The 15298-nt window shown below is 40.6% G+C and overlaps 1 protein-coding gene and 1 pseudogene across 3 annotated transcripts in view; both read right to left on the bottom strand.

Moving 5' to 3' along the window:
• ANKRD45 (ankyrin repeat domain 45) overlaps positions 1–15298 on the bottom strand; it is a 62841-nt gene that overhangs the window by 29113 nt on the left and 18430 nt on the right. For all 3 annotated transcript variants that reach the window (XM_074390025.1, XM_039459990.2, XM_074390026.1), the window contains 2 exons: positions 4128–4461; positions 1679–1846 (listed from right to left, as the gene is read on the bottom strand). In XM_074390025.1, coding sequence (XP_074246126.1) covers positions 1679–1846; positions 4128–4446 — 487 coding nt within the window. In that variant the 5' untranslated portion in view covers positions 4447–4461. The remainder of the gene's footprint in view (positions 1–1678; positions 1847–4127; positions 4462–15298) is intronic.
• Positions 11615–11712, bottom strand: LOC120360266 (small nucleolar RNA U13; annotated as a pseudogene).

Here is a 15298-nt window from a genome sequence, read left to right as displayed (position 1 = left end):
TCACAGAAAACATTTAGTTCAAGTGGACAGCACAAAAATAATCTACAAAGCACAACTCATCTCTTTCTTCCCAAATGTGTTTCCTTCCTTTAATTTCCTCATTTCTATCAAATCTTCTAGTCCCTTTCTTATTTTATTGATGAACATGTACCTTACCACTACCAGCTGAATCTTCCTCAAGATCACTTTCATCCTCCTCCTCTTGTACATAAAAACTTCCCATGACTCCCAGAATAAAATAAAAATACCTTAGCCTGGCATTTAAGGGTAAGATGTAATAAAGGCAGTAGCATTGTTCAAGTGCTGACCACATGCCAGGTATTGTGCTAACTGCTTTATATCATCTCATTTAATTTTCACAGCAATCCCTAAAAAATAGGAACTGTATTGTTGGCCCCTTTTACAGAGAAAGAAGCTGAAGTATAGAGAATTTAAGCAACTTATCATAATTGAAGCACCAAGGTCACAGAGATTTCAAGTAGGGGCACCAGTATTTAAACTCAATCTCAAGAGGACATCTACCCCTTTGTTATTCTACTTATGTTATAGCCTACCTGTGGAAACTATGACCACTGCTCAACAAGGCAATCTTGTCACTGTCCTCCAACATGCCACTTTCACTTACAGCTCTCAGATTTTGCTCATGCCCTTTCCCCTTCTATTGCATATTCAAATCCCATCCATTCTTCAAGGCCCAGCTCAAGCCCGACATGCTGTGACTTCCTATTCTTTCACTACCCTGCAGCACTGAATGCCTGTTCTGCCAATTTTAACCTTTCATCACAGTCTTTCCGATATTTTTATATAATTGTTTAATGTGTCCATAACTTATCATCTCCCACCTAACAAGTATCCAGAGGGCAGGAACAAGCAATTGTATCTACAGCAATACTATGCTCACAATGGGAATTTAATAAATGCTTGTACAAAAGTACATCGTCCTGAAATCTCTTTAAGCTATATTTTACAGCGCTGTCGGAAATATATGTGTAAAATATTAGCAAAAGGCAAAATAGTACTGTTTTTTGAACTTTTAATTGAAGTATAACTTACAAACAGAAAAGTGCAAAAATTATGTGTACAGCTCAATGAATTTTCAAAGAAACATACCTTTGTACCAGCAACCAGGTTAAGAAGAAGAACATTACATCCCAGAAGTTTCCCCATGCCTAAGGGTAGCTATTATTCTATTAGCACTATAAATTAATTTAGCCTAAATAAATCTTTCTAAAATTACTGTTACAACCTTTTTATATTTGAGAAATCAAATCTATTACTCAAATTATGCCATTTTAAAAAAATTTAGGGAACAATCCACTTTGCCCGAGTCTCTCAGAAAATGGCTTTGAATATATATGTTGAACATTGAATAATCTTCTTACAGCAATTATTTTCTCACAGAAAATTATTGGTGAGAAATTTCTTATAGAAATTATTGGTGAGACAGAAGTTGGTAAATCAACAAGCTTCCAATATGTACAGTTCCCAATAAATACAATGTTTAGGGCCAATAGCAAAATAAAGAAAAAAAGGGAAAATTTTCATTTATTATTGCCAACTGTGACTGTGGTTTTATCTACAAATAAAATACTGTGAAAAAAGGTGACATAGCCTATAACTCATAGGAGAAAAACTCATCACATCAGTCAGTTTGCTAACCCCTTGTGAGCTTCCTTACCTGCCCAGTCCAGGAATTCAACACACTCAGTCTGGGAATATTTAGCAGCCACATCTCGGGCCCTTTCTTCCCGGAAGTTTAAAGCTTCTATATCAACATCCAGTTCTACTAGTGCTTTCAAAGTTTCCAAACGACCCCAGGCTGCAGCACAGTGTAAGAGTGTGTACCCTAACAAACGAAATGAAGATGGTGAGATCAAACAGATTACATTGTTTTAGGCTAATTTACGTAGTGGAAGATATTAATGGCCAGATGCAGTGGCTCATGCCTATAATGCCAGGACTTTGGGAGGCCAAGGTGGGAGAATTACCTGGGATCAGGAGTTCAAGACCAGCCTGGCCAACATGACAAAACCCCCTCTCTACTAAAAAATACAAAACATAGCCAGGCATGGTGGTGCATGCCTATAATACCAGCTACTCGGGAGGCTAAACCCAGGAGGTAGAGGCTGCAGTGAGCCAACATTGTTCCACTGGGTGACAGAACAAGACTCTGTCTCAAAAAAAAAAACCAACAACAAAACAACTATATATAAATAGATATTACATATATATATAAAATCAAATGTTTTTCAACTGTCATTTTCACTGAACCCAATCTTGTATTATCAATCCTTTCCATCTATTCTCTTTTTTCTTTCCTTTTTTTTTTTTTTCCCAGAAACAGGGTCTTAGTATGTTACCCAGGCTGGTCTTGATCTTCTGACCTCAAGCAATCCTCCTACCTTGGCCTCCCAAAGTGCTGAGATTATAGGTATAAGCCTCTGCACCTGGCCTCCAGCAGCCTATTCCTTTACTTTCAATGTCATTAATTTATTCCACTATTTTTCTTTTACTTCCTTTTTTTTTTGGAGACAGAGTCTCACTCTGTCAGCCAGGCTGGAGTACAGTGTGGTACAATCACAGCTCATTGCAACCTCTGTCTCCTGGGTTCCAGGAATTCTGCCACAGCCTCCCAAGTAGCTTGGATTATAGGCATGTGCCACCATGCCCGGGTAATTTTTGTATTTTCTAGTACAGACAGGGTTTCACCATGTTGTCCAGGCTGGCCTCAAACTCCTGACTGCAGATAATGCGCCCACCTCGGCCTCCCAAAGTGCTTGGATTACAGGTGTGAGCCACTGCGCCTGGTCTTTCCTTTTACTTTCTTTGGTTACTCAGTTGTTCTTTTTCTAACTTGTTTAGTCAAATGCTTTGCTTACTAATTTTTTATGTTTCTTATATTCTAACCTATGCATTATACTAGAATTTTAATTTTAGTTGTATCCCATAGATTCAAACATACAGTGATGCTGTTGTCACTTAAACATTTCATCATTTTCATCATATCTTCTGTGACCAATAGATGATTTAAAGTGTATTCTTAGCCAGGCATGGTGGCTCATGCCTGTAATCCCAGCACTTAGGGAGGCCACTCCCAGTGGGAGGTCAGGAGTTCAAGACCATCCTGGCCAACATGGCAAACCCCATCTCTACCAAAAAATACAAAAATTAGCCAGGCGTGGAGAACCACACCATAGTCCCAGCCACCAGGGAGACTAAGGTGTAAGAATCGCTTGAACCTGGGAGGTGGAGGTTGCAGTGAGCCGATATCATGCCACTGCACTCCAGACTGGGCAACAGAGTGAGACACTGTCTCAAAAAATGAAAATAAAAATAAAAAATAAAGTGTGTTCTTGCTTTCGGTTTTGTTATCGTTTTATTACTATTTTCTAATTTTATTTTGTTGTAGTCACTGATCAAAGACTATATGCTACAGATTCTTCAATACTTCTTAGAACTTCATGACTCAACATATACCAATATTTTTAAATGTTCCATGTGAGCATGAATAGAATGTATATCCTGTCTTTGCTGAAGATCATGCCGACGATCTTTTTTTTTTAATTGTCTACCATGACCATGTATTATATTTGCAATCTGAAAAAAAATTCCTGAATTTAAATTGCTAATTAGATGATTGCTAAAAATTAATACCACTTCAATGGAAAGAGATAACAGCAAATTATTACACATTTACTATATACCAATTTACTATATACCAAGCACTAAAATATTTATTTTATCCTATTTAATCATCATTATACCCTACATGAAAAATACAGTTATTATCCCTATTTTGCAGATGGAAAAACAGATACACAAAAAGATCAGGTAACTTACCAAATCACACAACTAATAAATAGTGAAGTCTATTGTCTAAAATATTATACTATGTAATATCAACACTGATACATTTACATGTATACACATACTGGGTTGAGTATGTATGTGTATACATGTAAATGTGTATACATGTAATTTGAGTTGGATGCTCACCCATATAGATGTATACATACATATATGTAAAGTATAAAACAAGAACATCAAATATATCTAACCGTAAAGACACTACATGGCATCTTTAGGTAGTCATAAGCAATACTGATGAGAGAAAAAAGACAAAATACCTCTGGTGGTTTTTTCATTCAGATTCACACCGTATTTTGCCAAAGCTCTAATCACGTCACTTTGCCCAGCCATGCAAGCTGCATACAACAAGTTTCTCCCAACAATGTCTTCTTCTAAGAGAAGCTGCATGGCCTGTTCATGATGAGGATTCTCTGGATCCTCAAAAATCTTCTGCAAACCCTCTACATCCCCTGTGAGAGCAGGCTGTAAAAGGGGGTTCCTGGGGCTTGTTTCCTCTGGTTCTTGGGCTTCTTCTTCATCTTCTTGTTGCGAGGAAAATTCTGAGCTCTCTGACTCAGGAGGTCCTTCTGACTCCATTAACTTCAAAAATACCTACGACCAAAAAAAAAAAAAAGTGATAAAAACCTACTCAAGAATCCGACTTTCAAGATGGCCGCCTAAGAACAGCTCAGGACTTCAGCTCCCAGTGAAAGTGCAGAGGGTGAGTGGACGCCGCATTTCCAGACGAACTCTTATTGCCCACAGACCAGGAGATACCCAGGCAGAGGGGTCGCCAGCGTCGCAGTCCCAGCCGGTGCGGCTGTTTTGGCCCCCGCGGGGCTGATTCCGCCCGCGCGGCTGCTGTGACCACTCCCTGTTGCTGCGGTTCTCCGTACAAAAGCCACTGGTCTGGGAGCCCTCTTAGCTGGCGAGCAGAGCCTTGAGACGGCAGAATAGCCCATTCATCTGAAACAGCGAGCCAGGCCAGGAGATTCCTAGGCAAAAAATCCGCCAGGAGCCGGCGCCGCGGTTCGAGCCGACTCCGTGAGTCGCAGCACGGGAGATCCCGGCGCCTTTTCAACAAGCGACCGGAACGCGGGGTCGTTCAACTTAAAAGAAAAGACTCTGAGTCAGGGAGCCAGGTGATCAGGCTCGGTTGGTCCCACCCCTCCACCCCCAACAACAACGAAAACAAAAACAGTAATTGGAAACCCTCTGGGTTGAGCCCTTCAAACCAAGCACAGCTGAACCGGGACGGTCCGGCTCCGTGGGGGAGGGGCTTCCGCCATTACTGAGACTCTCCACCGCTATGGAGGCAGGCTGCCGTTGCCGAGGCAACCCGCCATTGCCGAGGCAACCTGCCACAACAGAGAGAGTCCGCCATAACAGAGGCGGGGCCACCATTGCCCAGACAGTTCTAACTATGCCCATATAAAAAGGACTACAGGGAAGAGCTCAGGGCAGCTGGGCGGAGCCCACAGCAGCTCAGCAAAACCCCTGCAGGCAGGCAGAGGCTAGGCGTGCTGCTAGCTGGGCGGGTCCGACCTGAAAAAAAAAAAAAAATCAAAAAAGGCAGTAGTGCAACGGAAACTCATAAAGCTCCAACTCCCTGGGACAGAGACAGACAACAGGTGGATAAACCCACAAAAATGGGTAGAAACCAGCGTAAAAAGGATGAAAACTCCCGAAACCAGAACACCTCTCCTCCTAAAAGTGATCACAACTCCTCACCAGCAAGGGAACCAGACCGGATGGAGAAGGAGGGTGATGAAATGACAGAATCAGACTTCAGAAGGTGGGTAGTAAGAAACTACAATGAGCTAAAAGAACATGTTCTAACCCATCGCAAAGAAAATAGGAACCTTGAAAAAAGATTGGACGAACTGCTGACGAGAATGGACAGCATAAAGAGAGGAGAATAAGTGAATTGATGGAGCTGAAAAACGCAACACGAGAACTTCGTGAAGCATGCACAAGCTTCAACAGCCGAATTGACCAAGCAGAAGAAAGGATATCAGAGGTCGAAGACCAACTCAATGAAATAAAAAGAGGAGGCAAGAACAGAGAAAAAAGCGCAAAAAGGAATGAACAAAATCTTCAAGAAATGTGGGACTATGTGAAAAGACCTAATCTACGTCTGATAGGTGTACCTGAATGTGATGAAGAGAATGAATCCAAGCTGGAAAATACTCTTCAGGATATTATCCAGGAAAACTTCCCCAACCTAGCAAGGCAGACCAATATTCAAATCCAGGAAATACAGAGAACACCACAGAGATATTCCTCAAGAAGAGCAACCCCAAGGCACATAATCGTCAGATTCACCAGGGTTGAAATGAAAGAGAAAATGCTAAGGGCAGCCAGAGAGAAAGGTCAGGTTACCCACAAAGGGAAGCCCATTAGACTCACAGCAGATCTCTCAGCAGAAACCCTACAAGCCAGAAGAGACTGGGGGCCAATATTCAACATCCTTAAAGAAAAGAACTTTCAACCCAGAATCTCCTATCCAGCCAAACTCAGCTTCATAAGTGAAGGAAAAATAAAATCCTTTGTGAACAAGCAAGCACTCAGAGATTTCATCACCACCAAACCTGCTCTACAAGAACTCCTGAAAGAGGCTCTACACACATAAAGGAAAAACCAGTACCAGCCACTCCAAAAACACACCAAATGGTAAAAAAGCAGCAACACAATCAAGAATCTGCATCAACTAACCAACAAAACAGCCAGGTAGCATCAAAATGACAGCATCAAATTCACACATAACAATACTATCCCTAAATGTCAATGGACTAAATGCCCCAATCAAAAGACACAGACTGGCAAATTGGATAAAAAGCCAAAACCCATCAGTGTGCTGTATCCAGGAAACCCATCTTACATGCAAGGATACACAAAGGCTCAAAATAAAGGGATGGAGGAAGATCTACCAAGCAAATGGAGAGCAAAAAAAGGCAGGAGTTGCAATTCTCATCTCTGATAAAATAGACTTTAAAGCAACAAAGATCAAAAGAGACAAAGAAGGACATTACATAATGGTAAAAGGATCACTGCAACAAGAAGAGCTAACGATTCTAAATATATATGCACCCAATACAGGAGCACCCAGATACATAAGGCAAGTTCTTAATGACTTACAAAGAGACTTAGACTCCCACACAATAATAGTGGGAGACTTTAACACCCCATTGTCAATATTAGACAGATCAACCAGACAGAAAATCAACAAGGATATCCAGGACCTGAACACAGACCTGGAACGAGCAAACCTAATAGACATTTACAGAACTCTCCACCCCAAATCCACAGAATATACATTCTTCTCAGCACCACATCACACCTACTCTAAAACTGACCACATAATTGGCAATAAATCACTCCTCAGCAAATGCAAAAGAACAGAAATCATAACAAACAGTCTCTCAGACCACAGTGCAATCGAGTTAGAACTCAGAATGCAGAAACTAACTCAGAACCGCACAGCTTCATGGAAACTGAACAACTTGCTCTTGAATGTTGACTGGATAAACAATGAAATGAAGGCAGAAATAAAGATGTTCTTCGAAACCAATGAGAACGAAGACACAACATACCAGAATCTCTGGGACACATTTAAAGCAGTCTCTAGAGGAAAATATATAGCAATGAGTGCCCACATGAGAAGAAAGGAGAGATCTAAAATTGACACCCTATCATCAAAATTGAAAGAGCTAGAGGAGCAAGATCAAAAAAACTCAAAACCTAGCAGAAGACAGGAAATAACTAAGATCAGAGCAGAACTGAAGGAAATAGAGACACAAAAAACTCTTCAAAAAATCAATATATCCAGGAGCTGGTTTTTTGAAAAGATCAACAAAATAGACAGACCACTAGCCAGATTAATAAAAAAGAAAAGAGAGAATAACCAAATTGATGCAATAAAAAACGATAAAGGGGATATCACCACAGATTCCACAGAAATCCAAACCATCATCAGAGATTATTACAAACAACTCTATGCACATAAACTAGTAAACCTGGAAGAAATGGATAAATTCCTGGACACCTGCAACCTCCCAAGCCTAAACCTGGAAGAAGCCGAAACCCTGAATAGACCAATAACATGGTCTGAAGTCGAGGCAGCAATAAAGAGCCTACCACCCAAAAAAAGCCCAGGTCCAGATGGGTTCACAGCGGAATTCTACCAGACATACAAGGAGGAGCTGATACCATTCCTTCTGAAACTATTCCAGACAATCCAAAAAGAGGGAATCCTTCCCAAATCATTTTACGAGACAAACATCATCCTGATACCAAAACCCGGCAGAGACTCAACAAGAAAAGAAAATTTCAGGCCAATATCCATGATGAACATAGATGCAAAAATCTTCAATAAAATACTGGCAAACCGATTGCAACAGCATATCAAAAAGCTCATCCACCATGATCAAGTAGGATTCATCCCGGGGATGCAAGGCTGGTTCAACATACGCAAGTCCATAAACGTAATTCACCACATAAACAGAACCAAAGACAAAAACCACATGATTATCTCGATTGATGCAGAGAAGGCTTTTGACAAAATTCAACAACCCTTTATGCTAAAAACCCTCAATAAACTAGGTATTGACGGAACGTATCTCAAAACAATAAAAGCTATTTACGACAAACCAACAGCCAATATCATACTGAATGGGCAAAAACTGGAAGCATTCCCTTTGAAATCTGGCACTAGACAAGGATGCCCTCTCTCACCACTCCTATTCAATATAGTACTGGAAGTTCTAGCCAGAGCAATCAGGCAAGAAAAAGAAATAAAGGGTATCCAAATTGGAAAGGAGGAAATCAAATTGTCTCTATTTGCAGATGACATGATTGTATATCTGGAAGACCCCATCATCTCAGCCCAAAATCTCCTGAAACTGATAAACAACTTCAGCAAAGTCTCAGGATACAAAATCAACGTGCAAAAATCACAAGCATTCCTATACACCAGTAATAGACTTCAAGAGAGCCAAATCAAGAACGAACTGCCATTCACAATTGCTACAAAGAGAATAAAGTACCTAGGAATACAACTAACAAGGAACGTAAAGGACCTCTTCAAGGAGAACTACAAGCCATTGCTCAACGAAATAAGAGAGGATACAAACAGATGGAGAAACATTCCATGTTCATGGTTAGGAAGAATCAACATCGTGAAAATGGCCATACTGCCCAAAGTAATTTACAGATTCAATGCTATTCCCATCAAGCTACCAATGACCTTCTTCACAGAACTGGAAAAAAACACCTTAAACTTCATATGGAACCAAAAGAGAGCCCGCATAGCCAAGTCAATTCTAAGCAAAAAGAACAAAGCGGGAGGCATCACACTACCGGACTTCAAACTATACTACAAGGCTACAGTAATCAAAACAGCATGGTACTGGTACCAAAACAGAGATATAGACCAATGGAACAGAACAGAGGCCTCACAGGAAATACAACATACCCACAACCATCTGATCTTCGACAAACCTGACAAAAACAAGCAATGGGGAAAGGACTCCCTGTTTAATAAATGGTGTTGGGAAAACTGGCTAGCCATGTGCAGAAAGCAGAAACAGGACCCCTTCCTGACACCTTACACCAAAATTAACTCCAGATGGATTAAAGACTTAAACATCAGACCTAATACCATAAAAACCTTAGAAGAAAATCTAGGCAAAACCATTCAGGACATAGGTGTAGGCAAGGACTTCATGACCAAAACGCCAAAAGCAATGGCAACAAAAGCCAAAATAGACAAATGGGACCTAATCAAACTCCACAGCTTCTGCACGGCAAAAGAAACAGTCAGTAGAGTGAATCGGCAACCAACAGAATGGGAAAAAATTTTTGCAGTCTACCCATCTGACAAGGGGCTGATATCCAGAATTTACAAAGAACTAAAGCAGATCTACAAGAAAAAAACAAACAAGCCCATTCAAAAATGGGCGAAGGATATGAACAGATACTTTACAAAAGAAGACATACAGGAGGCCAACAAACATATGAAAAAATGCTCATCATCACTGGTCATCAGAGAAATGCAAATCAAAACCACATTGAGCCGGGCGCGGTGGCTCAAGCCTGTAATCCCAGCACTTTGGGAGGCTGAGGCGGGTGGATCACGAGGTCAAGAGATCGAGACCAGCCTGGTCAACATGGTGAAACCCCGTCTCTACTAAAAATACAAAAAATTAGCTGGGCATGGTGGCGTGTGCCTGTAATCCCAGCTACTCGGGAGGCTGAGGCAGGAGAATTGCCTGAACCCAGGAGGCAGAGGTTGCGGTGAGCCGAGATCGTGCCATTGCACTCCAGCCTGGGTTAACAAGAGCGAAACTCCGTCTCAAAAAAAAAAAAACCACATTGAGATACCATCTCACACCAGTTAGAATGGCGATCATTAAAAAATCGGGAAACAACAGATGCTGGAGAGGATGTGGAGAAACAGGAACACTTTTACACTGTTGGTGGGAATGTAAATTAATTCAACCATTGTGGAAGACAGTGTGGCGATTCCTCAAGGACCTAAAAATAGAAATCCCATTTGACCCAGCAATCCCATTACTGGGTATATATCCAAAGGATTATAAATCATTCTACTACAAGGACACGTGCACACGAATGTTCATTGCAGCACTGTTTACAATAGCAAAGACCTGGAACCAACCCAAATGCCCAACGATGATAGACTGGATAGGGAAAATGTGGTACATATACACCATGGAATATTATGCAGCCATCAAAAACGATGAGTTCACGTCCTTTATAGGGACATGGATGAACCTGGAAACCATCATTCTCAGCAAACTGACACAAGAGCAGAAAATCAAACACCGTATATTCTCGCTCATAGGCGGGTGTTGAACAATGAGAACACATGGACACAGGGAGGGGAGCACTACACACTGGGGTCTGTTGGGGGGAAATGGGGGAGGGGCGGGGAGTGGGGAGGTGGGAAGAGATAGCATGGGGAGAAATGACAGATACAGGTGAGGGGACGGAAGGCAGCAAAGCACACTGCCATGTGTGTACCTATGCAACAATCTTGCATGTTCATCACATGTACCCCAAAACCTAAAATGCAATAAAAAAAAAAAAAGAAAAAAAAAAAAAAACCTACTCAAATACATCAGTGTTGGTTTATTTATTTGCTCAGTCAACTGACAATATAGATGGTATAAAAATACTTAACTAATTGAAAATAACTATAAAATAAGATACTTCAGCAATTCCATCAATAAAGTTTATTGTGTACCTATTATGAGTAGGTACACATAACACAGCCTAAGTCTATACTAAAATGCTAAATGTGTGAAATAAATAGTAAATTCAATAGAAACAAGAGAAGAAAGAGATCAATGTGATCTAAATTTATTAGGAAAAGATTGTAAAAGAATGTCTAAGAGACCTACCTGCCTAAATAAGGGTCATTGTATGAGAGAAGTGAGAAATATAATTAGGTTATTGGAGCCAGATTATGAAGACTTTAAAAATTAGGCACCAATATTTAAACAGAATTCATTCACTCAGTAACATATATTGAAATCACTGTGTAAACTACAAAAACCAGAATCAAATTTATTTCCTACTCTCAGTAAGTTACTATTTCAAGAAAAAAAATATGACATGCACAGAATAAGCGTAGAAAGAGGTGACAAGCAGTAAATACCATAACAAAAGAAATGCTGTGGGAGTTTAGAAGGGAGAAGATTAATTCCAGATAAAATTATTCAAGGATGTCTTTTTTTTTTTTTCACATCAGACAGGTAATGTGCCCATGTTGAAACAAGGTTTAAAGGAGGTACACAATGAGCACAAAAACCCAATAATCACACCTATGAACTACAAAAGGATCTAACTAAGGATGTCTTGATAGTGCTTCAGTATGTCAAAACACAGTATTAAACTGGGAAAGAGGCAGAGAAGAGTACCACAGTCCCTTCATATGTACAATAATATGTGTGGCATCACCGTTCACAACAGCAAAAAACCCAGAAGGGAAAACTTAAGTCCAAGAAGAGAGGAGCATAACTGGTATAACCGCATAAAATGGTATATAACTGTTATAAGAAATAAATTACAGTGCTATACCAAATAGTAGGCAGCTTCTGACAAGGCTCCCAATGTCCCACCCCTGCCTCTTGGTATTCATACCTTTGTGTAATTTCCTCACCTTGAGAGGGGGCTGGACCCAGTGACTGGCTTCTAATGAAGCGAATACAGCAAGAGTGATGGGATGTAAATTCTGCAATTCAGTTATAATGTAGACTGTGATTTTTGTCTTGCTGATATTCTCTCCCTGGCTCTTCTCATGTGCTGTGATGGAGAAGGCTACCTTTCAAGGAGCTGAGGGTGATCTCTGTACAACAGCCAGTAAGAATCAAGGCCCTTAATCCAATTCCATGAGGAACTTAATTCTGCCAGCCACCACTGAGTGAGCTTGGAAGTAGATCTGGCCCAGTTAACCTTGAGGTGACTATGGCCTCAGGCAACACCTTCATTATAGTCTCATGAGAAATCCTGAAATAGAGAATCCAGCTAACTTGTGCCTGGATTCCTGACCACAGAAACTGTGAGATAATGAATGAGTGTTGTTTTTAACCTACCAAGCTTGGGGCTAATTTGTCACACAGCAATAATATGACACAGAACAATATAAATGAATCTTACCAATATATTATATGAAAAATGTAAACCCAAAAGATTGTGTGTGTGTATATATATATATATCTCTCTCAAGATATATTTTTGTGAACTGAAAAGCAATTAAACAGACTTTTTAGGAATACAAGTAGATGCAATAACACTGTACAGGAAAAAAAAAAAAAAAGACAAAAAGCAAGATTGAACACAAGATTCAAGATAATATTTACCGGGGTGGAGGGTAGTGGGAGAAGAAAAGATGCAGAAAATGTAACAAAGGGAATTATATTTTTAGTAAAGAATATTAACATTTAAGTTGAGCCATCAAGAATGGGCAAGACTTTGTCATTCAGAAGTCAGAGGGAAGGAAATTCCAGATGGAATAACTAAGTTAAAGCACCAAAGCAAAGATCACAGGTATTTTTGGGAATGAGTATGTCGGCCAATTTGGTTAACATAGGCCATTCAAAATAAGCAAGAAGTCTGCTCCTAAAAAAAGGCTGGGATTGCTTCAGTAAGTCTGAACTTGATTCTGTAGTAACTAGTGGAGTGGGGAGCAATTAAGGACAGTTAGCTGAAGGTTTTAGTGCTAGGAACTATGTAGGTTTCAAGGAGATTGATCTGACAAGCCTGGGTGACATAGATTAGAGGAATAAGAAACTCGAGGCAAAAAACAAAAATCAATGAGACAGTTATTTCAGAAGTCTGAATTAGCATAAATTAGTGCTTTAATTATTCACTCATATAATTCAGTGTTTACTGGATTCTTTCCTCTATGCCAGGCATTATGCTAAGTCCTGAGGATTCAACAAGGTAGAAAAGATCCTTCCTATCCTGAAGCTTATATTCTGGTTGGGCATAGGCAATAAAAAAGAAAATGAATGTGATGATTTTAGATTGTTATAAGTGTTTCAAAGGAAATAAACATGGTGAAGTGCTAAGAACAGGGAAGTGAAAAAAACCTTAAAAAGAAAAATCAAGGTGATGCTGAAGTAGGACTGCAGAGAATGACAAAGACTACGAAGGCCACAGGAAGATGGAACAGCATTCCAAAGCAGGGGTAAAAGGTCAGACAGCAAATATTTTAGGCTTGTGGGCCCTACTGTCTTTATTCTAACTAGTCAGCTTTGCAGTTGTTGCATGAAAGTAATCATAGACAATACACAAATGAATTGGCGTGGCTGTGTTTCAAGAAAACATTATTTACAAAACAGATGGTGGTGTACAGGCCATAGTTTTCTGATCCTGATCTTAATAAACAGTCCCCGGTGGCTCACGCCTATAGTCCCAGCACTTTGGGAGGCCGAGGCAGGTGGATCACAAGGTCAAGAGATCGAGATCATCCTGGTCAACATGGTGAAACCCCATCTCTACTGAAAATACAAAAATTAGCTGGGCATGGTGGTGGGCGCCTATAATCCCAGCTACTCAGTAGGCTGAGGCAGGAGAATTGCTTGAACTCAGGAGGTAGAGGTTGCAGTGAGCCAAGATCATGCCATTGCACTCCAGGCTGGGTAACAAGAGTGAAACTCCATCTCAAAAAGAAGAAAGGAGAGGAGAGGAGGGGAGGGGAGGGGAGGGGAGGGGAGGGGAGGGGAGGGGAGGGGAGGGGAGGGGAGGGGAGGGGAGGGGAGGGGAGGGGAGGAGAAGAGAAGAGAGAAGAGAAGAGAAGAGAAGAGAAGAGAAGAGAAGAGAAGAGAAGAGAAGAGAAGAAAGAAGGAAGGAAGGAAGGAAAGAAAGAAGAAAGAAAGAAAGAAAGAAGGAAGGAAGGAAGGAAGGAAGGAAAGAAAGAAAGAAAGAAACAACAGTCCCTGCAGATGCAGTTATTGATGAAAAAAAAAAGAAAGAAGAAACAACAGTCCTAAAGAGTGCTGAAAGAAAACCGTCATTTAGCTCTACAGTGAAGTAAAGAAAATAAATAGGATAAGAGTGGAAAGATAATTTTGAAATGCATTTTAATTTGGTAGAATATCAGAATCTTCTCTATTATAAGCTGTTAGGGATTCTTTGACACAGAAATAATAGAAAAGCCAAATAAGACTATTTAAAAGCAAGAGATTCTTTTCACATGTGAGAAATTTAAAAATGGAGATGGTTCAGCAGCTCAAAAATATAGATCCAATCTCTTTCTATCACTCTATTCCAGCATACTCAGTGTGTAAGAGACTTTCATTTTCACAACTCTTACCTCATGTTATAACTCCTGGAATCTCATCTTAATTGATGGCAGGAAGAATGGAGAATCCCCTAGAGGATGCCAGTGATATCAATCCCTCCAATCCCTCTTAAGGGGAAAGCAAAACAAAAATCTTTCCTAACAAGTCCCAGCAAACTTCCAGCTGTACCTCAAAGGCCAGACTGTGCAATGTCGTATGGCTACCCCTTCTTTAAGAGGAGAGAAAATTCCAGGCACAGTGGCTCATCCCTGTAATCCCAGGACTTTGGGAGGCTGAGGTGGGTGGATCACCTGAGGTCAGGAGTTTGAGACCAGCCTGGCCAACATGGTGAAATCCTGTCTCTACTAAAAAACCAAAAATTAGCCAGACGTGGTGGCATGTGCCTGTAATCCCAGCTACCAGGAGACTGAGGCAGAAGAATCACTAGAACACAGCGGGCAGAGGCTGCAGTGAGCGGAGATTGCAACACTGCACTCCAGCCTGGACGACAGAGCAAGACTCCATGTCAAAAAAAAAGATAGAAGAGGAAAAAAAAAGAAAGTTTCTCGATTTTTCCAGCCTCTATGATAGAGGCAAGCAAGGTAGACAGGGGTTGGAAATGGGAGTTGAGTTATCTAATT

The sequence above is a fragment of the Saimiri boliviensis genome, chromosome 19 (genome assembly GCF_048565385.1).
Source record: "Saimiri boliviensis isolate mSaiBol1 chromosome 19, mSaiBol1.pri, whole genome shotgun sequence".
NCBI lineage: Eukaryota > Metazoa > Chordata > Mammalia > Primates > Cebidae > Saimiri > Saimiri boliviensis.
The sequence above is the reverse complement of the archived record's forward strand: the minus strand, read 5'-3'. Positions and strand labels throughout refer to the sequence as shown.